The sequence below is a fragment of the Hyperolius riggenbachi genome, chromosome 9, assembly GCF_040937935.1.
Source record: "Hyperolius riggenbachi isolate aHypRig1 chromosome 9, aHypRig1.pri, whole genome shotgun sequence".
In the NCBI taxonomy this organism is placed as follows: Eukaryota; Metazoa; Chordata; class Amphibia; order Anura; family Hyperoliidae; genus Hyperolius; species Hyperolius riggenbachi.
Window position 1 is genome coordinate 265025764 of NC_090654.1, and position 27426 is coordinate 265053189.

General features: G+C 47.9%; 1 protein-coding gene across 1 annotated transcript in view; it reads left to right on the top strand.

Moving 5' to 3' along the window:
• The window catches only part of POMT2 (protein O-mannosyltransferase 2), a 30594-nt gene continuing 3168 nt past the window's right edge, over positions 1–27426 (top strand). Inside the window, exons 1-18 of the mRNA XM_068254479.1 lie at positions 1–143; positions 4461–4545; positions 5460–5564; positions 10170–10278; positions 10866–10974; positions 12390–12549; positions 14426–14532; positions 14942–15024; positions 16530–16639; positions 16717–16783; positions 16862–16922; positions 20407–20485; positions 20575–20720; positions 21714–21805; positions 23824–23900; positions 24308–24379; positions 25360–25419; positions 26847–26952. Coding sequence (XP_068110580.1) covers positions 61–143; positions 4461–4545; positions 5460–5564; positions 10170–10278; positions 10866–10974; positions 12390–12549; positions 14426–14532; positions 14942–15024; positions 16530–16639; positions 16717–16783; positions 16862–16922; positions 20407–20485; positions 20575–20720; positions 21714–21805; positions 23824–23900; positions 24308–24379; positions 25360–25419; positions 26847–26952 — 1711 coding nt within the window. The 5' untranslated portion in view covers positions 1–60. The remainder of the gene's footprint in view (positions 144–4460; positions 4546–5459; positions 5565–10169; positions 10279–10865; positions 10975–12389; positions 12550–14425; positions 14533–14941; positions 15025–16529; positions 16640–16716; positions 16784–16861; positions 16923–20406; positions 20486–20574; positions 20721–21713; positions 21806–23823; positions 23901–24307; positions 24380–25359; positions 25420–26846; positions 26953–27426) is intronic.

Genomic DNA, 27426 nt, shown 5'->3' on the forward strand with positions numbered 1-27426 from the left:
TCTAGAGCTGCTGGTGACATCACGTCTCCATGGCGACAGGCGTAAAGCGGAGAGGCCGGTATGGAGAGGATGGGGATCTTGTCTGTGATCGGCCTGTCCCTCCTCACTCGATTCCATCGCCTGGCCGATCCCCCGCATGTGTGGTGAGTGCTGACCGACCATTAGATACTGACCACCGAACTATCCTCCTCTGCTAACAAACCACTGACTGCTAACCACCCAACTACTTATACCTCCTGGGCTACACTTCTCTACTATTCTAGTCTAAACTACTAATCACTGAGCTACCCTCCTCTACTATCCTCTGAGCTAGTAACCACTGAGCTACCCTCCTCTACTATCCTCTGAGCTACTAACCCCTGAGCTACCCTCCTCTACTAATCTCTGAGCTACTAACCACTGAGCTACCCTCATCTACTATCCTCTGAGCTACTAACCACTGCGATACCCTCCTCAACTATCTTCTGAGCTACTAACCACTGAGCTACCCTCCTCTACTATCCTCTGAGCTACCCTCATCTACTGTCCTCTGAGCTACTAACCACTGCGATACCCTCCTCAACTATTTTCTGAGCTACTAACCACTGAGCTACCCCCCCTCTACTATCCTCTGAGCTACTAACCACTGCAATACCCTCCTACTATCCTCTGAGCTACTAACCACTGAGCTACTATCCTCTGAGCTAGTAACCACTGAGCTACCCTCCTCTACTATCCTCTGAGCTACTAACCCCTGAGCTACCCTCCTCTACTATCTTCTGAGCTACTAACCACTGAGCTACCCTCCTCTACTATCCTCTGAGCTAGTAACCACTGAGCTACCCTCCTCTACTATCCTCTGAGCTACTAACCCCTGAGCTACCCTCCTCTACTATCTTCTGAGCTACTAACCACTGAGCTACCCTCATCTACTATCCCCTGAGCTACCCTCCTCTACTATCCTCTGAGCTACTAACCACTGAGCTACCCTCCTCTACTATTCGCTGAGCTACTAGCCACTGAGCTACCCTCCTCTACTATCCTCTGAGCTACTAACCACTGAGCTAGTACCCTCCTCTACCTTCCTCTGAGCTACTAACCACAGACCGACTAACCACTGAGCTACCCTCCACTACTATCCTTCTAAGCTACCCTCCTCTACTATCCACTAAGCTACCGACCACTGAGTTACTATCTTCTCCTATCCACTTACCTACTAACCACTAAGCTATCCTCATCTACTATCCACTGAGCTACTGACCACTGAGTTAGCATCTTCTACTATCCACTTACCTACTATCCACTAAGTTACCCTCCTCCACTATCCACCAACCTACTATGCACTAATCTACCCTCCGCTACTAACCACTGACCTATTAGCCACTGAGTTGCTAACCACTAACCTACTAACCACTGATTTACCCTCTGCTAATAACCATAGACCTACTAAGCACTGACCTGCTAACTACAGAGTTACCATCCTCCACTATCCACTGAGCTACTAACCACTGAACTTCCCTACTTTACTAATGATGTACTAACCACGGAGCTACCACCTAATAACAAATGACTCACCCGCCTCTACTAACCACTGAACTATCCACCTCACCTGATTAATACCTCCCATCCATGGGAGCAGATGTGTGAGTACATCATTCTATAATAGGAATACATAGGAGAGAAACTATATTGCACAAAATGTTATTGTATATCAGCATGTGTTTTATACACGTTCACAACATTCTGAAATTTGCATCTACTCCAGAGAGATAGGAGGAATCACTACGTCCTTCTTTCACTGAACACCGCGTCGATTTTTCCTATGATCGCGTTTAGCGCTTCTATAGCACTGAAACGCGATCGCTGGGAAATCGCCTAAAACAGGTGCAGGCTACGCATTTGCGTTTAGCGGTTTTGGGCGATTTGCGGCGAATTCGCCCAAGTAAGAACGGGGCCATAGGGTTTCATTACACTAGCGCTTTTAAAAAGCGCTAGTGTTTGAGCGTTTTGCCGTAATCGTGGCAAAACGCTCTCGTGTGAATGGGCCCTTCCACTGCTTTTAAGCCCAGGCACAGAAGGACCTGCTGAGATCACTTTAGCAGTGTGATCTGGACATTACAGGGATAGGCAGCGTTCCGCCATGCAGCTCACATGCTGGGAAGCGCTGGACGGGATAATTTACATGACTTTAGTATAGCTCAACAATACAAAAGTCAGTTTAAAGTGGACCTGAACTCTTACACAGGACAGAAGAAAAACATAGATAAATGCACCCTGTATGCATTTAGAGAGTTTAGCAATCAGTTTCCGTGCGGGAGGCAGCGAGTCTTATAGCCATGCATGGCACGGCTTATGGGATTCGTCAGCGTTCCCGCAGACCAGGGAGTGCCGCCGCGCGCAGCACTAGTGGAAACGGGCCCTAACATCTTCCTCCTCATTTGTGTCTAATCACAAGTTGTAAGTTGATCTATCCCCCATGTCACCTGACTGCCATGGCGGAAAGCACAGGATGTTAACAATATGTCTGCTTCCATGAATCAGGAAGTAGAAACACTGCAGATTTATTGCAGGATTTGTATCAGCTGCAACAAAGAAATGTTTTTCGTTTAAAGGTTAGTATGCTGTTGTGTATCTTTTAGAGCAGAGAGTTCAGGTCCAGTTTAAAGGGATACTTAAGTAAAAAAAAATAATGATTTTTACTCACCCGGGGCATCCCTCAGCCCCCTGAAGCTGTATGGTGCCCTCGCAGCCTCGCTCCGATCCTCCTGTCCCCGCCGACGGCTACTTCCGGGTTCGGCGACAGCCGCCGACAGGCTGGGAACGCGAGTGATTCTCCGCGTTCCCAGCCGCTATATCACCCTCTATGCTGCTATAGCGTATATACTGTGTATAGCGTGTATACAGCCTGTGTATGTGGTACAGTGTTACCCCCGGCCTGTGTATGTGGTACAGTGTTACCCCCGGCCTGTGTATGTGGTACAGTGTTACCCCAGGCCTGTGTATGTGGTACAGTGTTACCCTCGGCCTGTGTATGTGGTACAGTGTTACCCCCGGCCTGTGTATGTGGTACAGTGTTACCCCCAGCCTGTGTATGTGGTACAGTGTTACCCCCAGCCTGTGTATGTGGTACAGTGTTATCCCCAGCCTGTGTATGTGGTACAGTGTTACCCCCGGCCTGTGTATGTGGTACAGTGTTACCCCCAGCCTGTGTATGTGGTACAGTGTTACCCCCAGCCTGTGTATGTGGTACAGTGTTACCCTCGGCCTGTGTATGTGGTACAGTGTTACCCTCGGCCTGTGTATGTGGTACAGTGTTACCCCAGCCTGTGTATGTGGTACAGTGTTACCCCAGCCTGTGTATGTGGTACAGTGTTACCCCCAGCCTGTGTATGTGGTACAGTGTTACCCCCGGCCTGTGTATGTGGTACAGTGTTACCCCCAGCCTGTGTATGTGGTACAGTGTTACCCCCGGCCTGTGTATGTGGTACAGTGTTACCCCCAGCCTGTGTATGTGGTACAGTGTTACCCCCAGCCTGTGTATGTGGTACAGTGTTACCCCCAGCCTGTGTATGTGGTACAGTGTTACCCCCGGCCTGTGTATGTGGTACAGTGTTACCCCCAGCCTGTGTATGTGGTACAGTGTTACCCCCGGCCTGTGTATGTGGTACAGTGTTACCCCCAGCCTGTGTATGTGGTACAGTGCTACCCCCAGCCTGTGTATGTGGTACAGTGTTACTCCCGGCCTGTGTATGTGGTACAGTGTTACCCCCAGCCTGTGTATGTGGTACAGTGTTACCCCCGGCCTGTGTATGTGGTACAGTGTTACCCCCAGCCTGTGTATGTGGTACAGTGTTACCCCCAGCCTGTGTATGTGGTACAGTGTTACCCCCAGCCTGCGTATGTGGTACAGTGTTACCCCCGGCCTGTGTATGTGGTACATTGTTACCCCTGGCCTGTGTATGTGGTACAGTGTTACCCCCGGCCTGTGTATGTGGTACAGTGTTACCCCCAGCCTGTGTATGTGGTACAGTGTTACCCCCGGCCTGTGTATGTGGTACAGTGTTACCCCCAGCCTGTGTATGTGGTACAGTGTTACCCCCGGCCTGTGTATGTGCAGCAGTGCTACCCCCAGCCTGTGTATGTGGTACAGTGTTACTCCCGGCCTGTGTATGTGGTACAGTGTTACCCCCAGCCTGTGTATGTGGTACAGTGTTACCCCCAGCCTGTGTATGTGGTACAGTGTTACCCCCAGCCTGTGTATGTGGTACAGTGTTACCCCCAGCCTGTGTATGTGGTACAGTGTTACCCCCAGCCTGTGTATGTGGTACAGTGTTACCCCCAGCCTGTGTATGTGGTACAGTGTTACCCCCAGCCTGTGTATGTGGTACAGTGTTACCCCCAGCCTGTGTATGTGGTACAGTGTTACCCCCGGCCTGTGCATGTTAGGGGTGGATGTTTGACCTGTCTGGTTTCTCTTCCAGTTGGGATGAGACACATTTCGGGAAGATGGGAAGTTATTATATCAATAGAACCTTCTTCTTTGATGTTCATCCTCCTCTGGGCAAGGTAAGCGACCACCATCTGCATACTCCTACACATAGATCCCAGTGACCTGGGTACACAGGACAGTACATGGCCAGTATCTGTCTCCTCCATCAGTACTCGGTGATGGGACCAGTGACCTAGGTACACGAGACTAGACAGTACATGGCCAGTATATGTCTCCTCCATCAGTACTTAGTGATGGGACCAGTGACCAGGACGCAATTTGTAGTCTCTACCGCCCAAGGCCACTGTCAGCAGTCACGCCCTTCAGTATAGATAGATCCATGACCCTTCCCTCCAGTATAGGTGACCTTTCCCCCTCCTCCAGTTAGCCTGATGACTCCTCCTCCCTTCCCTCCAGTATAGGTATCCTGATGACCCCTTCCGCCCCTCTTCCCGCTAGTTAAAGAAGCCACATGACCCTCCCCCCATCTTCCGCATAGATAACCTGATAACCCCGCTCCCTCCAGTATAGGTAGCCAGGTGACCCTTTTCTTTCCCCTAGTATAGTCTGCTGCCCACTGCCCTTCATCCAGTGGTGCCCTATGCCATGACCTATGTATCCTTGGCTTAAATCTGGCCCTGCCAGTGACCCAGGTACACAGGACATTGCATGGCCCAGTATATGTCTCCTCCATCAGTACTCAGTGATGGGACCAGTGACCCAGGTACACAGGACATTACATGGCCAGTATATGTCTCCTCCATCAGTACTCGGTGATGGGACCAGTGACCCAGGTACACAGGACATTACATGGCCAGTATCTGTCTCCTCCATCAGTACTCGGTGATGGGACCAGTGACCCAGGTACACAGGACATTACATGGCCAGTATCTGTCTCCTCCATCAGTACTCGGTGATGGGACCAGTGACCCAGGTACACAGGACAGTACATAATTATTTAATACTATTTCTTCTCCTTGTCTCTTCTCAGATGCTGATCGGATTGGCCGGGCATCTTACTGGATATGATGGTTCTTTCTCCTTTCTGAAGCCTGGGCAAAGTTATGGAGACCACAATTACCTGGGCATGAGAGGGGTGAGACTGGCAGCTTCTATGTTTTGTTACCAGTGTCACAATTGTCACACCAGTGTGTGTAGATAGAAGCGTGTCCTGCAGGAATTGTCACACCAGTGTGTGTAGAAAGAGGCGTGTCCTGCAGGAATTGTCACACCAGTCTGTGTAGATAGAGGCGTGTCCTGCAGGAATTGTCACACCAGTCTGTGTAGATAGAGGCGTGTCCTGCAGGTATTGTCACACCGGTGTGTGTAGATAGAGGCGTGTCCTGCAGGAATTGTCACACCAGTCTGTGTAGATAGAGGCGTGTCCTGCAGGTATTGTCACACCGGTGTGTGTAGATAGAGGCGTGTCCTGCAGGAATTGTCACACCAGTCTGTGGGATAGAGGCGTGTCCTGCAGGAATTGTCACACCAGTGTGTGTAGATAGAGGCGTGTCCTGCAGGAATTGTCACACCGGTGTGTGTAGATAGAGGCGTGTCCTGCAGGAATTGTCACACCAGTGTGTGTAGATAGACGTGTCCTGGAGGAATTGTCACACCAGTGTGTGTAGATAGAGGCGTGTCCTGCAGGAATTGTCACACCGGTGTGTGTAGATAGATGCGTGTCCTGCAGGAATTGTCACACCAGTGTGTGTCGATAGAGGCGTGTCCTGCAGGAATTGTCACACCAGTGTGTGTAGATAGAGGCGTGTCCTGCAGGAATTGTCACACCAGTCTGCGTAGATAGATGCGTGTCCTGCAGGAATTGTCACACCGGTGTGTGTAGATAGAGGCGTGTCCTGCAGGAATTGTCACACCAGTCTGTGTAGATAGAGGCGTGTCCTGCAGGAATTGTCACACCAGTGTGTGTAGATATAGGCGTGTCCTGCAGGAATTGTCAAACCGGTGTGTGTAGATAGAGGCGTGTCCTGCAGGAATTGTCACACCAGTGTGTGTAGATAGAGGCGTGTCCTGCAGGAATTGCCACACCAGTCTGTGTAGATAGAGGCGTGTCCTGCAGGAATTGTCACACCAGTGTGTGTAGATAGAGGCGTGTCCTGCAGGAATTGTCACACCAGTGTGTGTAGATATAGGCGTGTCCTGCAGGAATTGTCACACCAGTGTGTGTAGATAGAGGCGTGTCCTGCAGGAATTGTCAAACCGGTGTGTGTAGATAGAGGCGTGTCCTGCAGGAATTGTCACACCAGTGTGTGTAGATAGACGTGTCCTGGAGGAATTGTCACACCGGTGTGTGTAGATAGAGGCGTGTCCTGCAGGAATTGTCACACCAGTCTGTGTAGATAGATGCGTGTCCTGCAGGAATTGTCACACCGGTGTGTGTAGATAGAGGCGTGTCCTGCAGGAATTGTCACACCAGTGTGCGTAGATAGGCGTGTCCTGCAGGAATTGTCACACCAGTGTGTGTAGATAGAGGCGTGTCCTGCAGGAATTGTCACACCAGTCTGTGTAGATAGAGGCATGTCCTGCAGGAATTGTCACACCAGTGTGTGTAGATAGAGGCGTGTCCTGCAGGAATTGTCACACCAGTCTGTGTAGATAGAGGCATGTCCTGCAGGAATTGTCACACCAGTGTGTGTAGATAGAGGCGTGTCCTGCAGGAATTGTCACACCAGTCTGTGTAGATAGAGGCGTGTCCTGCAGGAATTGTCACACTGGTGTGTGTGGATAGAGGCGTGTCCTGCAGGAATTGTCACACTGGTGTGTGTAGATAGAGGCGTGTCCTGCAGGAATTGTCACACCAGTCTGTGTAGATAGAGGCATGTCCTGCAGGAATTGTCACACCAGTGTGTGTAGATAGAGGCGTGTCCTGCAGGAATTGTCACACCAGTCTGTGTAGATAGAGGCGTGTCCTGCAGGAATTGTCACACCGGTGTGTGTAGATAGAGGCGTGTCCTGCAGGAATTGTCACACTGGTGTGTGTAGATAGAGGCGTGTCCTGCAGGAATTGTCACACTGGTGTGTGTAGATAGAGGCGTGTCCTGCAGGAATTGTCACACCAGTCTGTGTAGATAGAGGCGTGTCCTGCAGGAATTGTCACACCATTGTGTGTGTAGATGGACATGTTTTGCAGGACAGCAGTAGGGTAAAACCTTCTTCTCACTTGAAGCACAGACAGCGATAAAAATCTGTTACAAGTTCTTCACATACATGCAAAAAGGATGGTGGGGAAATTAAGGTGCCAGAAAACCTGATAGTAAATATTAGTAGATTTTACAGATATTCTACTATTACAGGGAAAATAACAACAGCAAAATATCATACATATATTTTACTACAGCTAAACCTATTCTCACACTGAATTCTCCCACTACCGATGTGTAACCTTAACACCTCCCCCCCCCCCCCCCCCCCCAACACACACACCTACCCTTAACCACCCCTACTGCCAATTGTTGCAGTGCAAATGGAGAAAACACATTTTTTCGGACGCTGTCATAGGCCCCCGTTGTAATAAGGGCGTTGAGGGGGAATTTGGGCTTCTGCGACGCCCAATAAATATTGATATTTCTCTGCCACGGCAGGTGCCTAAATTTCCCCTTAATACCAGTTATCACAACAGGGGCCTATGACGGCACTCAAACTTCCGCATCTAACGGGCACCCAAATTTCCCATTTGTTCTCTCTCCTTTCCCCACTACTACAGGGAATGCTATAGAGTTTGCTGGCATTGTCAGTGTTTTGTGCTGGCATTGGCAATGTTTGGCCATGTTGGGTGGTGGTGTTAGCAGTGTTGTGTGGTGTCGTTGGCAGTGTTGTGTGATTGTTTTGGCAATGTTTTGTGGTGACGGCAGTGTTGTGTGGTGGCTTTGGCAGTGTTGTGTGGTGGCTTTGGCAGTGTTGTGTGGTGGCTTTGGCAGTGTTTTGTGGTGGCATTGGCAGTGTTGTGTGGTGGCATTGGCAGTGTTGTGTGGTGGCGTTGGCAGTGTTTGGCAGTGTTGTGTGGTGGCGTTAGCAGTGTTGTGTAGAGGCATTGGCATTGTTGTGTGGTGGCGTTGGCAATGTTTTGTGGTGGCGTTGGCAATGTTTTGTGGTGGCGTTGGCAATGTTTTGTGGTGGCATTGGCAATGTTTTGTGGTGGCATTGGCAATGTTGGCAATGTTTTGTGGTGGCGTTGGCTGTGTTGTGGGGTGGCGTTGGCAGTGTTTTGTGGTAGCTTTGGCAGTGTTGTGTGGTGGCGTTGGCAGTGTTGGCAATGTTTTGCGGTGGCGTTGGCTGTGTTGTGTGCTGGCGTTGGCAGTGTTTGGCAGTGTTGTGTGGTGGCATTGGCAGTGTTGTGTGGTGGCATTGGCAGTGTTTGACAGTGTTGTGTGGTGGCGTTGGCAGTGTTGTGTGGTGGCGTTGGCAGTATTGGCAATGTTTTGTGGTGGCGTTGGCTGTGTTGTGTGTGGCGTTGGCAGTGTTTTGGGGTGGCGTTGGCAGTGTTTTGGGGTGGCGTTGGCAGTGTTTTGTGGTAGCGTTGGCAGTGTTGTGTGGTGGCGTTGGCAGTGTTGGAAATGTTTTGTGGTGGTGTTGGCTGTGTTGTGTGCAGGCGTTGGCAGTGTTTGGCAGTGTTGTGTGGTGGCATTGGCAGTGTTGTGTGGTGGCGTTGGCAGTGTTTGGCAGTGTTGTGTGGTGGCGTTGGCAGTGTTGAGTGGTGGCATTGGCATTGTTGTGTGGTGGCGTTGGCAATGTTTTGTGGTGGCATTGGCAATGTTTTGTAGTGGCGTTGGCAGTGTTGTGTGGTGGCGTTGGCAGTGTTGGCAATGTTTTGTGGTGGCGTTGGCTGTGTTGTGAGGTGGCGTTGGCAGTGTTTTGGGGTGGCGTTGGCAGTGTTTTGTGGTAGCGTTGGCAGTGTTGTGTGGTGGCGTTGGCAGTGTTGGCAATGTTTTGTGGTCACGTTGGCTGTGTTGTGTGCTGGCGTTGGCAGTGTTGTGTGGTGGCATTGGCAGTGTTTGGCAGTGTTGTGTGGTGGCATTGGCAGTGTTTTGTGTGGTGGCATTGGCAGTGACGTTAGCAGTGTTGTGTGGTGGCGTTGGCAGTGTTTTGTGGTGGCGTTGGCAGTGGTTTCTGGTGGCGTTGGCAGTGGTTTCTGGTGGCTTTGGCAGTGGTTTCTGGTGGCGTTAGCAGTGTTGTGTAGTGATGTTGTCTACCACAAAACATTTGGCAGTATTTGGCAGTGTTTTGTGGTGGCGTTGGCAATGTTTTGTGGTGGTGTTGGCAGTGTTGTGTGGCGTTGGCAGTGTTTTGTAGTGACGTTGGCAGTGTTTTGTATTGGCTTTGGCAGTGTTCAGTGTTTTGTGCTGTGGATAATGTGCAGTTTGTATCCCTGGGAATATTCTGAGCAACACATCTTCTCTTTATCCCAGTTTTGCGCCTTCCTGGGCTGCTGGATTCCTCCTTCACCTTCCTCATCGTGTTGCAGTGTGGCAGTGTTGTGTGGTGGCGTTGGCAGTGTTGTGTGGTGGCGTTGGCAGTGTTTTGTAGTGGCGTTGGCAGTATTTTATGATGGCGTTGGCAGTGTTTTGTGGTGGCGTTGGCAGTGTTTTGTGGTGGCGTTGGCAGTGTTCAGTGTTTTGTGCTGTGGATAATGTGCGGTTTGTATCCCTGGGAATATTCTGAGTAACACAACTTCTCTTTATCGCAGTTTTGTGCCTTCCTGGGCTGCTGGATTCCTCCCTTCACCTTCCTCATCGTGCTGCAATTGTCGGGGTCGGTATCGGCGGCTGTACTGGCCGCTGTCCTTGTTCTTCTGGGTAAGAAAATCCAATATTTTCTACTTAAAATTGCAAATGTATCTCCATTTTAGTTTGTTTGGGCCACAAGCACAAACAAAAGCATGCAGCACATCATCACTTTGTCACCAGTAGCGTGGTAGTGTCACTGTGTCATCAGTAGCCCGGTAGTGTCACCAGTAGCCTGGCCCGGGAGAGGAGCGGAAGGGAGAGGTCGGGCTGCCCTCCCCGCAGCTCCGGCTCCCCCTCTATTACAGCGCCCCCACCTCCCAACAGCGCTCAGGGCGGCGGCACGCCCCACATGGCCCTAGAAACGAGCATGCTGTCACCAATAGCCCGGTAGTGTCACCAGTAGCCCGGTAGTGTCACTGTGTCAGCAGTAGCCCACTAGTGTCACTACTAGCTTAGTAGTTTTGCTGTGTCACCAGTAGCCCGGTAGTGTGACCAGTAGCCCGGTACTGTCACTAGTAGCCCACTAGAGTCACTGTGTCACTGCTCTGTGTTAAGTATAGTGTCTGGTTGTGTGCTGGTTTATCTGTGAGGTTCAGCTCTCACTGCTGTAGATGTGTCGCACTTCTGTAGCCTCATCTATTGCTTGTTTTCTGCAGACACCGGCTGCATCACCCTGTCCCAGTACATCCTGCTGGACCCCATCCTCCTATTCTTCATAATGGCTGCTCTACTCTGCATGCTGAGATTCAATGCGTGCTCCTGCAGGTGAGCAATACACACGTACACTACATGCACACTGTACACCAGCACTTTGTATACATACAGCACACTATACATAAACTGTGTACATACACACACACTCTACACAGGCCACACACACACTGTACACACACTACCCAGACTGGACATACAGTATACACTGTGCACTCGCTACACACACACACACTGCACCTTCTGTATCCAGGAATCTGGAGTGTAGGGAATGGATGGGTGAGTTCAGTGGTGTAGCAATAGGGGATGCAGAGGTTACGACCACACCCGGGGGCCCCTGGACCAAAGAGGCCCACTAGGGGCCCTCCTTCATCTGTCTTATTAGCTTTACATTGGTGCTATGCTGGTAATGAACACCTCTATATGTGCATTGAATAGTAGTAATCCTTAAAGAAAACCTGTACTGCAAAAACGTTCCCCTGGGGGGTACTCACCTCAGTAGGGGGAGCCTCTGGACCCTAACGAGGCTTCCCCCGTCCTCCTGTGTCCCACGGCGGTCTCGCTGCAGCCTCCGGAACGCACAGGCGACAAATCCGACAGCCTGTGCAATATTTACCTTTTCTGGCTCCAGCGGGGGCGCTGTTACGGCTCTTCTGATGGAGATAGGCGTAAATAGCCGATCTCCGTCGGGTCCACTCTACTGCGCAGGTGCAGGAGACTTGCGCCTGCGCAGTAGAGCGGCCCGACGGAGATCGGCTATTTACGCCTATCTCCGTGGGGAGGGCAGATCCTGCGCTGGAGCCCGAGAGGTAAATATTTACAGCGCCGCCGTTCTGAGAGGATTTTCGCTGCCGTCGTGGGACACAGGAAGACGGGGGAAGCCTCAACAGGATCCGGAGGCTTCCCCCACCCGAGGTGAGTACCCCCCAGGGAAGTTTTTTTCATTACAGATTTTCTGTAACAATCTGTTTCCATAGTCTGTTTACACCTCTCTGAGACTGCAGCTGCCCTTGGTAGGTTTAGGGGCTCTATATCAATACAGAATTTGGGGCCTCATGTAAAACTCACACCTGGGCCCCAAGCTCCTTAGTTACACCACTGTGTGGGACAGGCACTTATCCCTTCATCCATGTCAGTATTTGTAGATTCCCTGGTGTTGGGTTTTGGAGAGATGGAGCCGTGTATTCCCCTGTACTGGGTTTCCGGGTGAGACCTGGCAGGCTGGCATGTGTGGTACATATGAGGCTGGCTGGTCACTAGCGGTTCCAGTCTCATACTATTCCTTTTCCGGGCTTTCCTCACTGTTATTGCGACCAGGAACATGTATGCAGATGAGACCTCTCCCTGTACAAACCGCAATAAAAAGGAATGGAGGTTGTATCGTGACTCCATTAGAGCTGAGGAACTGAACGATGTGGAAGCTGCACTGATGTATTCACCATGCATTCTCTCCTCTCATTTCTCTGTAGGCCGTTCACCGCCCCCTGGTGGGGATGGCTGGCATTGACGGGCGTGAACCTGGCTGGAGCCACCGGAGTGAAGTTTGTTGGCTTGTTTGTGGTTGTCCTGGTTGGGCTAAATACGGTGCGGGATTTGTGGAGGTTGCTGGGAGATCTACACCTGACGCCGGTTAGTAAACTCTCAGATCACCTAAGATGGAATAAATGTGACTTTGATACTTAAAGCAGAAATCGATTAATCAGGTTGGAGGGAGGATATGTTGTCCCTGAAAGCGAAACAAGCAATTCAAGGTCGGCTGGCACACCGGTTCAAAGTTCCAAGCAGTTTTATTGTATGCACAACATGACAATTGTTTCGGGGCCACGGAGGGTCCCCTTCATCAGATAAAGTGCAGACATACACACCTCTGAAAGCGAAACACACCTGCAGAACCACTGGAATGTAATGATGTGTCTGTTAATTGTGCTACTCCATAGAGCCACACTAATCCATGCCATGCACTAATGAAGATCAACCAGTCCGAAACAGTCTGTATGCATGTTGCATTATTGTGGCTCTGTACAATTAACAAGCTGACACATGCATTCCAGTGGATACAGAGGTGTGGCTAGCTTACAGAGACAGCAAAGAGATGATTTGCATAGTCAGCAGTGATGCATCATGGGATACCTCATATGCTCACTCCAATAAGAATAATCACAAATACCTTCTGTTATAAGAAGGCACATTGCTGTTTTGCATAGCATTTTAGTAAGAGGGCTTTTTGGTCCTTTTTAGCCCTTTACACATTCCTAGGAGCTTGCTAGGCAACATGTAATATTTTAAAGGATAACTGTAGTGAGAGAAAAATGGCGGCTGGAGTATTTTTTTCCTGTTAAGCAATACTAGTTGCTTGGCAGTCCTGCTGACCCTCTGCCTGTAATACTTTCAGTAATAGACCCTGAACAAGCATGCAGCAGATCAGGTATTTCTGACATTATTGTCAGATCTGACTAGATTAGCTGCATGCTTGTTTCTGGTGTGATTCAGACAGCTGCAGCCAAACAGTCCAGCAGGGCTGCCAGGCAACTGGTACTGCCTAAAAGAAAATAAATATGGCAGCCTCCATATACCTCTTACTGCAGTTGTCCTTTAAAGGTGACTCTGAGCGAACTGAAGAAAGGACTTGACTGTAATAGCACCATGCTCACGCCTTGTGATTGGCCGAGCATCTTGCTGGGGGTGGAGCTTCTGCACACAGGCGGCGAATGCTGTGAGAGTCTGGTGGGTGTCAAGGAACAGCAGGCTGGGTAAGTCAATGTGACACCTCGTAGCAACACTTGTTTACTTTACCCAGGTGGAGTGAACCCATAGAATGGTGGTCAAAAAGTAGACGAGGAACCAGAAGAGGTGACACGGGGGTGGGCACAGTGGCTGGGACAAGAGGTGACACAGGGGTGGGCACAGTGGCTGGGACAGTAGGTGAGGGTCTGGAGAGGTGACAAAGGGGTGGGCACAGTGGCTGGGACAGGAGGTGACACAGGGGTGGGTACAGTGGCTGGGACAGTAGGTGACACAGGGGTGGGCACAGGGGACAGGAGGTGAGGGTCTGGAGAAATGACAGTGGCTTGGAAAGTTAAGTGACGGTCAAGCTTGAGTTGTGGGCATTTTGTATTGCTTATATCTGCATTATTAAGCTTCTTCCATCTTACCTCCTGGCTGGCTCAGTATGTATGGATTGGAGCTGGTATATGCACTGGCGGTGTACACATGCTGGTCTATGGGGGGAGGGGGGCTTTGATGTGGGACATGTAGCGGCATGGTGGTCCTCCATACTGATTGGTATTGGCAGCGCTGGTCATTGGAGGAGGTGGTCAGTGGTGACGTTTGCATACTGTAGGTGAACTTTAAAGGATCACCTTACTGACATAGAAGAATTTAATTATTATTCAGGATTTTACGTTTACTATTCTCGAATTTTTCAGTGAGTGTGGTGTCATTCCTTTCTCTCTGTGTGTAGAAAGGTGCCTTAATAATAATGGTATTTGTTTCTTTCACTTTTTAGGAAGTTCTTCTGCATCATTTGGCTGCTCGTGTCCTCTGCCTCATCCTTCTACCGCTCGTCCTGTATGCCTTCATCTTCTATGTGCACCTCACTGTACTCAGCAAGAGGTAATACTGACCCCTCCTGTGTGAGCTGTGCTCTGCCTCATCCTTCTACCGCTCGTCCTGTACGCCTTCATCTTCTATGTGCACCTCACTGTACTCAGCAAGAGGTAATGCTGACCCCTCCTGTATGAGCTGTGCTCTGCCTCATCCTTCTACCGCTCGTCCTGTACGCCTTCATCTTCTATGTGCACCTCACTGTACTCAGCAAGAGGTAATGCTGACCCCTCCTGTGTGAGCTGTGCGTTACCATGCTTCCCCTGCTATACATCCTGGCCACAGTCCTGTGGCCACTTACCAGTGCCACGTCCTGAGATCACTTTATGGTAGTAGTCAGGACATAGATTGCATTTTGGTTTGTCTCAGTCTGTCTTGTGCTGGTTGGAATGTGTATCTCTCTTTTTACTCTATGCAGTGGGCCTGGTGATGGCTTCTTCAGTTCCGCCTTCCAGTCACGCCTGGCGGGAAACAATCTCCACAACGCCTCAATGCCGGAGCGTGAGTAGTGGGCGGGGACTCAGGGGAGGGGGAGTTATCTTACATGGTACGGTCCATATATCACACATTAGTGGTGTTTTCTAATGATTCCTTGTGATGGGCAGAGCTTATGAGCGAGTGATAATGAGTACGACCCGTGGCGACTTGTACGTTGCTTCTAGTTTTCTGTCTTCATTTATAGAGCGATTATAACTTCTATCACTAGGAGCTTGTATTATAACAGCTAATTCAGTGTTACAAATGGACTACAGACAGTCCACTACTTACAAACAACTCGAGTTACGTTTCAGAGATACAAACAAAGGTGTCTGCATGTACAAACTTTTGTAAGTAATTTAAAACTTTAAAGACATATTGAAAACAACCAAAAACGTTTATACCATGTGTCCAAATCCAGGGTTGTCCAAAAATAAGTTATCCACATTTTTACTATGTATAGCACAGGACTCAACTTACAGACTAATTCAACTTACTGACAATCTCCCGGAATGGAACCTGTTTGTAAGTAAGGGACCGCCGATATTTTAAACCCATAAAAGGCCCTTATACCGGCGGCAGACACGCAGACGGGGCTTGAAGGATTTGGCCTCTTTAAAGAGGAACTCCAGTGAAAATAATGTAATAAAAAAAGTTCTTGATTTTTTTTTTTTACAATAATTATTTATCAACTAGTTTACCTAAGCCTGTTTAAAAACAGGCTCTAGGTAAGTGATGCCACCGCTGCATGTTAGTGCACATGTGTGCGCACACGCCAGCCCAGCTCCCTTGCACCCCAATATCAGCCATACAGAGCCCCCTGATGATCTGTTTGTGAAAAGGAAAAGACTTCTCATGTAAAAGAGGGTATCCGCTACTGATTGGGATGAAGTTTCATTCTTGGTTACGGTTTCTCTTGCCACAGATGCAAAAAAGATAGGTGTATAATAGTATCACGTTGGCTAGTAACAGCAAACATACATTAGTTGACTGCAAAAGGAAAGAGAATTCCACTCGCTACACCGGTGGCTGGGTGAAAAAAGTCTGTTTATTGTCACATCAGTGGATACACAATGTTAAAAAGCTCGCGCGTATCAGAGCTCATGGCTCCTTAATCATAGCTCCGATACGCGTGAGCTTTTTAACATTGTGTATCCACTGATGTGACAATAAACGGAGACTTTTTTCACCCAGCCACCGGTGTAGCGGAATCCTCTTTCCTTTTGCAGTTATATGAGTCCTCTGGATTCCTGACTCCCTCTGGCGTGTGTGTGGTTGGTAGAAGTGGGTCCATTCCTGTTTTAATACATTAGTTGACGTTTCAGGAGTAATAGTCCCTCAAAGATCCAACCAGTGGTCACCAAACTCTCCTCCGAGATAATCTATTCCTTCCCTAGCTGGATACATGTACTGAACATCAGATGCTGGTGATGCCCTCACAGCTGTTACTATAGCAGTGTATTTCTCGATATGTATGTATTTGTACCTGTAAATGGCGCTGTCTGGATGCTTGCTCTTCCTTTCTCTAGATCTGGCTTACAGTTCAGCCATCACACTGAAGAACGTGCGCACTGCCACGGGATACCTCCACTCACACTGGCACCTTTACCCGGAGGGGGTGGGGGCCCGCCAGCAACAGGTCAGCACACGGCGGCCAGCAGTTATAGTATTATCACCCTCTCCTCAGCCTCTAACAATAGCCTTGTACTTCTCCAGGTCACCACATACTCCCACAAAGACCAGAACAACCTGTGGATCATAAAGAAGCACGACTTAAATTATGGTAACAGCAAGTCTTCAATTCACGTATGAGATGGGGTGTCCTGGTATTACACTGACCCCACCCATTATTCATTCACAGACTCTGCAGCGCCTCTAGAGTTGGTGCATCATGGAGACCTCATCCGTCTGGAACACAAAATGTGAGTGACCTCTCACAAGGGACATGTGGAGACGTATGTGGTGGGAACTGAATGAGTGCAGGTGGAATGTTAGTCTGGAGGGAGGACTTCCTTTATCCTATCTGGAGCCTCAGTTGCCACTAGCAGCCACTTCTCCATCCCACTGTTGATTAGACAGGTGATGAGAAGATTCTGATTGGTTGTTACGGGTATCCCATGCAGTTATGTGAATGTTGCTGCAGGTTCTGTGAGTGTTTGGGGTGATGGTATAGAGAGTGCAGGGAAGTAGTACAAGAGAATTCCTGAGGCATTAAAGTTGAGTACTGGATGGACTGAAGGATGGGCGTAACAATTTATCACCTGTATTTATGCCAAGTTGTAGCCACCAATCGGCAGTCTGCATCACCGGACTCTTCTAGTCGTAAGCTCGGGTGTTGAGGATATAGAGGGGGGCAATGGAGTCTAGAAAACCTGCAGATCTTCCAGAGAGGGAACAAAACACATGAGAAACCGGGAGCACCTTATGGTATAGAATGTCACACCCAATGATGGAGATAAAGGCAATATAATAGTCACTCACTTACTCTGAAACCAGGGTAAGAGTCTTGGGTATGGTGCATCCGACCACCCTTTGGGAGGTGTATGTCTTGATTGGTTCCGTCACTCTCTGGAAAAAATGTATAGTTGGGGTCAACAAGGGGTTTGGAAAAACAGTATATGGCTCAAACTAATAACTGCTCCCGTTGGGGTTGTGGTAACAGATTGGGAGGAAAGAAGGTGCTCCAAAAAAATATAAAATGTTTAAAAGGTAAGAAGAATTTCACCTTCAACCTCAGGAAATGGGACAACACGTTTCACAGGTATGAACCCACTTCCTCAAGTCAGTGAACAGGAGCTCCAAACCGTTCAATACTTACCTTCAGAGATTGTCCACTAACCTGAGGAAGGGGATTGATACCTGTGAAAATGCGTTGTCCGGTGTTTTTTCAATAAAATTACCTTGTTTTTTTTTTTTACCAGAACTACCGTATGTCTCATTTCCTGAAGTGAGTTCCTCTTGCTTTTAAACTGTTGTTAAATATTTTATAATGTTTAAGAGCGCCTCCTTCCCTCCCAATTTTCCCATCAAGGATGAAGTGAGTTGGGTGGTATGTCGTGTGTATGATGTCCTGGGCTCGCCATGATATGTGCTGGGAGTTGTGTTTTGTGTCTGGTATGTTATGCCGGGATCTGGATGGGAAAATGCTGGCCTGGATGAGACATAAACACAGGGAAGAGGAGATGCCGTGGAAAGCGGATGCTCCTGGCTGCACGGCTCCGTGTCTCTCGGGTGAGGAACAGCTTGAGGAGCAGAGGGTGGTCTCCATGCTGAGAGCCAGGTGTCTTTTCCGAGCGCTCGTGGGATAAAACGTTTGTGTAGAGAAGATCTGTTTATATGAGATGTTTATGAAGGCCTTTAGCGGGGCCTCTGCTGCTTTCATCCTGCTTCTTGTATAAACAGCCGAGGAGAGGAGTATAAAGAGAGATTTCCATTCCATCTCTGGGGACCCTCAACAGGGCAGCGGCCACCAGTGATCTGGAGATGGAAAATTGTGTCTCTCGTAAACCGTAACCCGACCTTCCACATTCCCCATCTACAAATCCAGTTTTATAGCTCAATCCTCCGTTGTCTATGTTACCCATGGAGAACAGGCCCATGTCACCTTCCTGTGTCTCTCTCTCTCTCTTCCTGGGCCTTGTAGAGCTGCGATCGCTCGCGTCTCTGAACTCTCCAGTGTCTGGCAATGATCAAGGCCAAAAAGAGAGTTCCCAGTGCAGCATATCACCCCATGCACCCGAAATCTCTGTTTTATCTCTTCCCCCACCTTAACCAGCTCTCAAAACCGACCACCAACCCGTCCTCCACTCTACCCTGACCATGAAAGGTAAGAGGGATATGGAGGCTGACATGTTTATTTCCTTTTAATTAATGCACATTGCCTGGCTGTCCTGCTGATTCTCTGCCTCCAACAGTGGTCCTCAAACTAAGGCCTGTGAGCCGAATGCGGCCCCCCAAGGCTTTTTCACTGGCCCCCAAACACAAAATGTATAACTTATAGATGCGGCCCACTGCACCTTTAAAGAAAACCTGTAACTGAAAAAAGTTCCCCTGGGGGGTACTCACCTTGGGTGGGGGAAGCCTCCGGATCCTATCGAGGCTTACCCCATCCTCCTGTGTCCCACGGCGGTCTTGCTGTGCCCCTCCGAACAGCAGAGATCTAAATATTTACCTTCCTGGCTCCAGTGCAGGCGCAGTATCGGCTCTCTGCTCGGAGATAGGCAGAAATAGCCGATCGCTGTCGGTCCGCTCTATTGCGCAGGCACAAGGCTCCTGCTCTTGCTTAGTAGAGCAGACCCGACAGAGATCGGCTATTTCCACCTATCTCTATGCTGAGAGCCGCAACAGCGCCCCCGCTGGAACCAGGGAAGGTAAATATAGCAAGCCTTGTCAGGCTTGTCGAGCCAGGATTGCGGGACGCTTCGGGGGAACCAGCGCTGCATTGCCTGCAACTACAGGGAAGGGGGAAGCCTTATTGGGACCCTGAGGCTTCCCCCTACCAAGGTGAGTAGCCACTTTTCAGGGCAAAAAATACAGTGCCTGGCTCTCCAAGTCTGAGGTGTTCAAGTAACAGAAACTGTATTTTTTTATATGAAGAAATGCGAAGTGCGTCGTCTTTTAAAGAGGAACTCCAGTGAAAATAATGTAATAAAAAAGTGCTTCATTTTTACAATAATTATGTATAAATGATTTAGTCAGTGTTTGCCCATTGTAATATCTTTACTCTCCCTGATTTACATTCTGACATTTATCACATGGTGACATTTTTACTGCTGGCAGGTGATGTCAGTGGAAGTAGCTGCTGCTTGCTTTTTTTGGCAGCTGTAAACAGCTGTTATTTCCCACAATGCAACAAGGCTCTCACTGTGTGATGTCAGTACCTTGGTCCTAACATCACACTGTGGGAGGGGTTTCACCACAATATCAGCCATACAGAGCCCCCTGATGATCTGTTTGAGAAAAGGAATAGATTTCTCATGGGAAAGGGGGTATCAGCTACTGATTGGGATGAAGTTCAATTCTTGGTCATGGTTTCTCTTTAAGTGTCTTAAAATGTTAATATTTATTACCATCCCAGGTTACATTCTGAGGTAAGATTGTTTACCTCACACTATTCCCAGTTATTCACAATTGTTTGGGGCACCTTCTCCCAGACCAACCATACTAGATGATTCCTTTGTATCCACATGGAGACAGAATTCTCCACAGGCCTGTCACTGTGGTTGTCTTCCACCCATTTCTGGTGGAGTTTCCACTGCTGCTGGAGGGAGTGAAATAATGCTCTGTATGGGCCTTTTCCTCCTCATGATACAGGGCCCCTGTAGACTCGTGGCACAGGAAGCGGCTGGACACCACAGTCTGCTCAGCTTCTTGCACATTCTTTCATGTTTTTCTCTTGCTTTTCAGGACAGGCCGCAATCTACACAGTCACCAGCGTGAGGCGCCACTCACTAAGAAGCACCTGCAAGTCACAGCATATGGAACGGTGAGGGGTGGAGTCATGTTCCTGTGTGTTTACCCGAATATCAAAGTCCTGATTGCCCCAATTCTCACAAATCTCTCTCATGTGCTCAGAATGGAACCGGCGACAGCAATGACATCTGGCGGATCGAGGTGTCTGGTGGGCAGAGCCCAGTGAAAGTGTTGCGCAGTCAGATCCGCATTCTCCACCTATCAACCGGCTGTGTCCTCGGCTCTTCAGGGAAGATCCTTCCTAAGTGGTATGTTTGCGTCAAAATGATGGAAGACTTTGCCACCAGTCCCCGCCCCCGCCTGCTATACAACCCACTCTGGAAGGGGGTTCTGCTCCTCCTCTTCCTGTTACCATCAAACCAAATCTTCTGCTATTGGCAGTTGAAGTAGCTGGTATATGCTGGTACAGTATAATCTCAATATAGCAAACGCTGATATAGTGAAACCTTTTGGGTATAGTAAATTAAATGTCCAGGTCGCGGCCAAGCACCATTATAAGTATATGGGAGTAATGCCTAGTATAGTATACCTGGATGTAATAGATCTTGAAGAGCGAGTGAGTTTCAGCAACAGCAGAGTGGTTCAAAAGGCGAGAGTGACAGATCGGTGCGGCATGAGGTTTGTGAGCCCCATTTTTTGTACCAGCAGTCTGGTCCTTAAGGGGCCGCCAAAGACTGATGGTACTCAAGTGGTTAATAGAGCCTCCTCCTCACAGAGCCGCTACAGGAATACATTTTACATTCAGTGCATGAGGTATTGCTGGGTATGTATCAGTGCCCCGCCCCTCCATTTCAGTCACTTCCTGTGTGAAGGGCCCTGTGGCCCTTTGGCCCTTATGTCATCCATTGCTTTCACCAAGGAGACATCAGGAGGGGTAATTCTAAAGCCTGCCATACATTAGTAGATGTATTTAGATGTTGAAGTCAATAAAAACTTCGAATTTGATGAAAATCTATTAAAATTTGCAGGCCCACTACATGAGTCACTGACTGAAGGAGGCCGCTCTCCTGTTTGTGAGGTGCTGGGGATATTGGCGGGTATGGTGCACTATTGATTATTGCTTAGCTTTGTTCTGCTTCGGGCGGGGCATAAGAAGCGGGGGTGGCATTCCAGGCGATATTCAGTAGTAATTTGTTTGCAGTTATCTGATTGATATTGGATGGGACACATCGGTACACTAACTATTCCTGGAAATGTACTGCCATGTTCTGTCAGTCACATATGTCTCTTCTTGTCCTCAGGGGCTGGGAACAGGGCGAGGTCACATGTAGCCCTTACTTAAGAGAGACCCCCAACACTCTGTGGAATGTGGAGGACCACGAGAATCCCCGATGTAAGTGGTTACAGTAATAATTGCATCACGTGCTGCCGTCAGCCTCTGACTGACATGAACCTATCATAGATGCTGAGATGAGTCTAAAAGGGCTCGTTCCCATGGTAGGCTGAACTGCTCGCTTGATGGGCAGTTCAGCTTCCTGGTTGTAGGCCACGAGTGACTTTCAGCTGCAATTTCACATAGCCAAATGGCAGTGTTTACTAACGCCGCAAGTGTCATCGCTTGGCACGCAGTGATGTTACCCGGCAATAAGAAAAGTCTCTTGATGTGTCTGAGGACGGCAGGGCCAGAGTCACAGCCCAGGAACCTTTAGTCACAAAAGTTCTAGCGCCTAAACCCCGCCTCTTAACACAGACCACGCCCCTCAAGTAGCGCCTTCTTTTCTAATTAAATATATACACAAGGTAATACAAATATTACCAAAGACAAGTAGATATGACCAACAACATGCAGAATTTACCTAACACTTATAGGCCGAAATTACCAACAACAACAAGAAAATAATACAAATCACAAGGAAATTATATTAAGAATGCAGAAATTGTGATTAACCCCTTGAGGACCTCAGTGTTAAATCCCCCTAAAGACCAGGCCATTTTGCATTAAATTGGCCACTGCGGCTTTAAGGCCAAGCTGCAGGGCCACTCGACATGGCACACAAGTGATTTCCCCCCCCCCCCCCCTTTTCTCCCCACCAACAGAGCTCTCTGTTTGTGGGGTCTGATCGCCCCCCCCCCCCCAATGTTTGTTTATTTGTTTGTATCTGTGTGGTTTTTTTAATAAAAAAATAAGTGTTTTTTTTCCAGCTGTAACCCCCCTGACTCCCTCCCCCCGCCAGCCAATCCCCGTGATCAGCTGTCATAGGCTTCAGCCTATGACAGCCAATAATCTCTGTGTCTGAGGAGCCCCCCTTAAACGCAGATATAGAGTTTGCCATGACTATTTCCTATGGTAATATATTCCACTTTTTAAATACTCTTACTGTAAAGAACTCCTTTTGAAATTGATGGCAAAAACATTTTTTCTCCATACGCAGGTCATGTCCAATAGTACTTGGCACAAGCCTTAGGACATAAATCTCATCTGCCAAGCTTGTATGTTGCACTCTGATGTAGGGTATATGTGATGTATAAGGTGTCTTTTCTCCAGACTAAATAAGCCCGATTTATCTAACCTTTCCTGGTAAGTGAGACCTTCCATCCCTCAATTTTGAGGCTTGCACCTGCTCCAAAACTACAATGTCCCTCCTGTAATGTGGTGCCCAGAACTGTATTCCATATTCCAGATGCGACCTTGCAAGAGAGCTAAACAGCCACTGGAATCCCTAGTTTTTATTTCCCTTTTAATGTATCTCAAAAGTTTATTTGCTTTAGCTGCGGCTGCTTGGCATTGAATATGATAACCGGTATTTAACTTGTTGCCATCCAGTACTAAGTCTATGTCCAAGTTTGATGCCTCCATCAGTATCCTATTTATTTTATATGGTGCTAGATCATTGGTATGACCAAGATGCATGACTTGATATTTATCTACGATGAATTTAATCTGCCATATACATGCCCATATAGCCATCCTATCCAGATCCTTCCGCAGCATGTCACTATCTTCCTGCGTGTTGGTAATTCTTCACAACGTTGTACCATCTGCAAATTTCTTGGTAAATGTATATTTATTAGTTTTATATGATATTGTAATATAAGATCAGTCTGGAATGTAAGCATAGTTATTCCATTTACAGATGTAGTGATAGACATAGCCTACAGTATGTTTGAACCCGTTCCCCTAGTGCTTGCCTGGTTGTACAATTGTCATCCTTCTTGGAGATTGTATAGGAAAAGGATAAAATCTGTCAACATTTTATCATGTGTAGCTGTTTATTCATATGAGTGATATAATATCCATTTTTTGAAAGATATTGTTCATCCCTACTGGTTACCGTGGTTACAGCATCTTCCTCATAGTCAGAACATCGCATAGAGATATCACTTCCTCTGACCTTGTCTTCTTGTTTCCAGTGCCCAATATCAGTGTGTCCATCCTGAAGCCCTCCTTCCTGGAGACTCTGCTGGAGTCCCATGTGGTCATGGTGCGGGTGAGGCCCCCTCCTCTATCTCTGGGGCTGCTGGGGAGGGAGTATCAAGCAGGGCAGATGCAGACAGGTCAAGTTATCTGTATGGAGTGGAGGCCATCGGTCAGGTTTGGAACTGTCAATAAGGAGTTCAGGGTAATAGTGATGAGTAGGTAGGTTAAGGGTGGGAGCTGTCATTGATGAGTGGGGTTATGGGTTGGGTGGAAGCTGTCATTGAGTGGGGTTATGGGTTGAGTGGGGTTATGGGTTGGGTGAAGGCTGTCCTTGTTGAGTGGGGTAATCGATTTTGGTATTAGTGATGGGAAGGTGGTATCAGTCATGGTTAGTGGCATCGGTGTGGAGTATCAGTGATGGGAAAGGTTACTGGTTGGAGTCGCACTGGGTAATCTGTTCCTTCCTCTTTTCTGAAGGCAAATAGTGGCTTGAAACCAAAAGAGCATGAAGTGACCTCCAAGCCATGGCACTGGCCAATAAACTTCCAGGTGAGTCATGTGATACTGGAGTCCATCACTCTTCTTTGCTTCAGTGCATTGTGGGTAGATCCAGACAAAACATCAATCGGTCCACCTAACAGACTCTTGTGGGGGGATGGGTGGACACTGCAGGATGAGGATGATAGAACATTAGTGGATCCTGCAGGCTTAACATAATTAAATAGGAATAATAGGGAACTGTGTGAAATATGTGGACTGGTCGTGCCATCAGAAAATTATTTATCAGAGTTTGGTGGCAGCTGGAAAGTCACACCACCTAATGGTCTCTTCCGATTCTCTGGGACTCTGGTGGTTAGTTTTCTGCACTGTTCCCAGCTCTGCATTCTTGCCGTGCAGCAGATTGTTCTGTACACGCAGATAGGCGCCCAGTACAAGTTAGAAGTTAGAACTCTTTACTAAAGAAAAACATTCAGAGAAATATCATACACCACCATCAGGAAAAGCAGCTTACTTAGAACAGAGAGAATTGCAGAGAATAAAGAAAATGGCAATCCCATAAAGATCATTATCACATTTTACACACAGTGACATCTTGTGGTTGTTTTACTGTACTGCAGTTTAAGGTAATAATGTTGTTAAATCTCTAACAGACCTCTACCCCTGCTGGAATCTTAAAGGTGAAAAGTGAGGGTAATTCAGAGGCTGCCATCATCATTCTCTAATAAACAATGCAAGTTGCCTGACATAGTATTAGAGGCGGAGCATCAGCACATATAAGTCACTGGCCCAGAATGAGCATGCAGATCAGTTCAGAAGCTGTGACTCTGGTCTGACTCCACTGTCTGCATGCTTGTTGCTGGTGTGCGAATCAAACACGACTAAAGACGAAAGCTCAGCATGACAGCCAGGCAACTGGCATTTTTCATAATGGAATGACAATGGCAGCCTCCATAATCCTTTCACTTTCTGACCTCCAGACTCCACCAGTAGCAGAAGTTTCATGTCTGACTGGCTTCTTGTGTCTGCAGGGTCTCCGATTCTCTGGTGTGAATGCCACAGACGTCCGTGTCTATCTTCTGGGAAACCCGGTGAGTGTGGGAGCTGTGCCTGGGTTCTGAGTGGTGTATGCAGTGAGGACAGGCCAGATGGGCACAGGGGAACTTGTCGATAAAGATGCTCACTGTACCAGAACAAAAGTTTCCAGTTTTTGGAACTGCTTAAAGAGAAGCACCCTCATGTATTTTACATTATAAATCAGTGGGAACTTGACAGTAAACACCTAATCTGCTCTTTGTTTCATTGTTCTCTGTTTAATCTGACTGTTATCACCTCTGATAAGAATCCCCGACTGAGCACTCAGTCTAGCTTTGCTACGGAATGATTATAGCTGAGTCTGTCTTCTCTGGTGTCTTTTCAAGCCCAAGCCTGCCCCCTTGTGGCTCTGCTATAATGACTCAGCTATAATCATTCCCGGCAAAGCCAGACTGAATGCTCAGCTATCACAGCTGGTAACAGACACTTTTAGCAGTGAGGATGAAACAGAGAGCAGGGTAGGTGTTTTCTCCAATGTTCCCACTGATATATATAGTAAAATACATGAGGGTGCTTTGTCTCTGGTTCACTTTAAGCCTTATACACACGCTCAACAAAAGTCTTTTAAATGCACAATTATCAAACAACTTTTGTTGTTGAAACAAACCAAAAAAGTTGTTTGTTATGTTGGATTGACTTGAGCTGCGTCTTATCAGTTGTTTGAACAATAGCAAACCACTTTTTTGGTTTGTTTCAACAACAAAAGTTGTTTGATAATTGTGCATTTAAAAGACTTTTGTTGAGGGTGTGTATGAGCCTTTTAAAGAGGAACTCCAGTGAAAATAATGTAATTAAAAAAGTGCTTCATTTTTACAATAATTATGTATAAATGATTTAGTCAGTGTTTGCCCATTGTAAAATCTTTTAAATCCCTGATTTACATTCTGACATTTATCACATGGTGACATTTTTACTGTTGGCAGGTGATGTAGCTGCTGCATGCTTTTTTGGCAGTTGGAAACAGCTGTAAACAGCTATTTCCCACAATGCAGCAAGGTTCACAGACAGGAAACTGTCAAGATTACGTACTTTTCTTGTTTCTTGTGGGAGGGGTTTCACCACAATATCAGCCATACAGAGCCCCCTGATGGTCTGTTTGTAAAAAGGAATAGATTTCTCATGTAAAAGGGGGTATCAGCTACTGATTGAGATAAAGTTCAATTCTTGGTCGGAGTTTCTCTTTAAGGCATAGCCCTGTCTAGACTATAGGTAGCAGCAGAGCTATGATCATCAGTGACTGGTAATCTTAGGCAGTTGCAGCAGCTGTCTAATTTTCAGACTGCAGAATTATACTTTTTTTTTCCCATCTGTCATGTAGCAGTACTCGGTATTTGTAAAACGTATCTTCATAGAAACCAGATGTGTGTATAGCTCACATTCGCTGCATAATTAAACTCCGATCTTATGTACATTCACATGTCAGGTGATCTGGTGGCTGAATCTAGTCTGTCTTGGTGTTTATGTGATTATGGCCATATGTGCTGCCATCTCCTTCCAGAGAGGAATCTGCATGTCTGACCAGGTGAAGGGTGAGTCTTATTTTTGCTTGATTGAGTGGGTCGCTGTTTGAAGGATTTTGGGTGAAATTGTCAACGTCACATGAGGTGTTGGTGTGGGGGATTCATAGGCTGGATTGTCAGGTGTGGTGGATTCGGAGGTTGTGGTTTGGGATGTTTTGGTGTGGAGCATACGTGTCAAACTCCGGCCCGCGGGCCAAATCTGGCCCTCGGAGCCATCTGATTTGGCCCTCAGGTGGTTCCCCCACTTTGCATTATTTTGGCTCACTCTAGACCACCATAGAAGCCATATTGGAGGGTAAGTCCTAGATCACCAGGAAAGCAATAAGGGGAGGGGAAACCATTGGACACCAGGGAACTGTATAGGGGGGGGGGGGGGGGGCACTAGACACCAGGGATCTTTATAAGGGATAGAGTTTGCCACTAGACATTGAGGTTAGCCCGCGACTTGATCCCAGAGCTCAATTTCGGCCCTCTTTGTTTTTG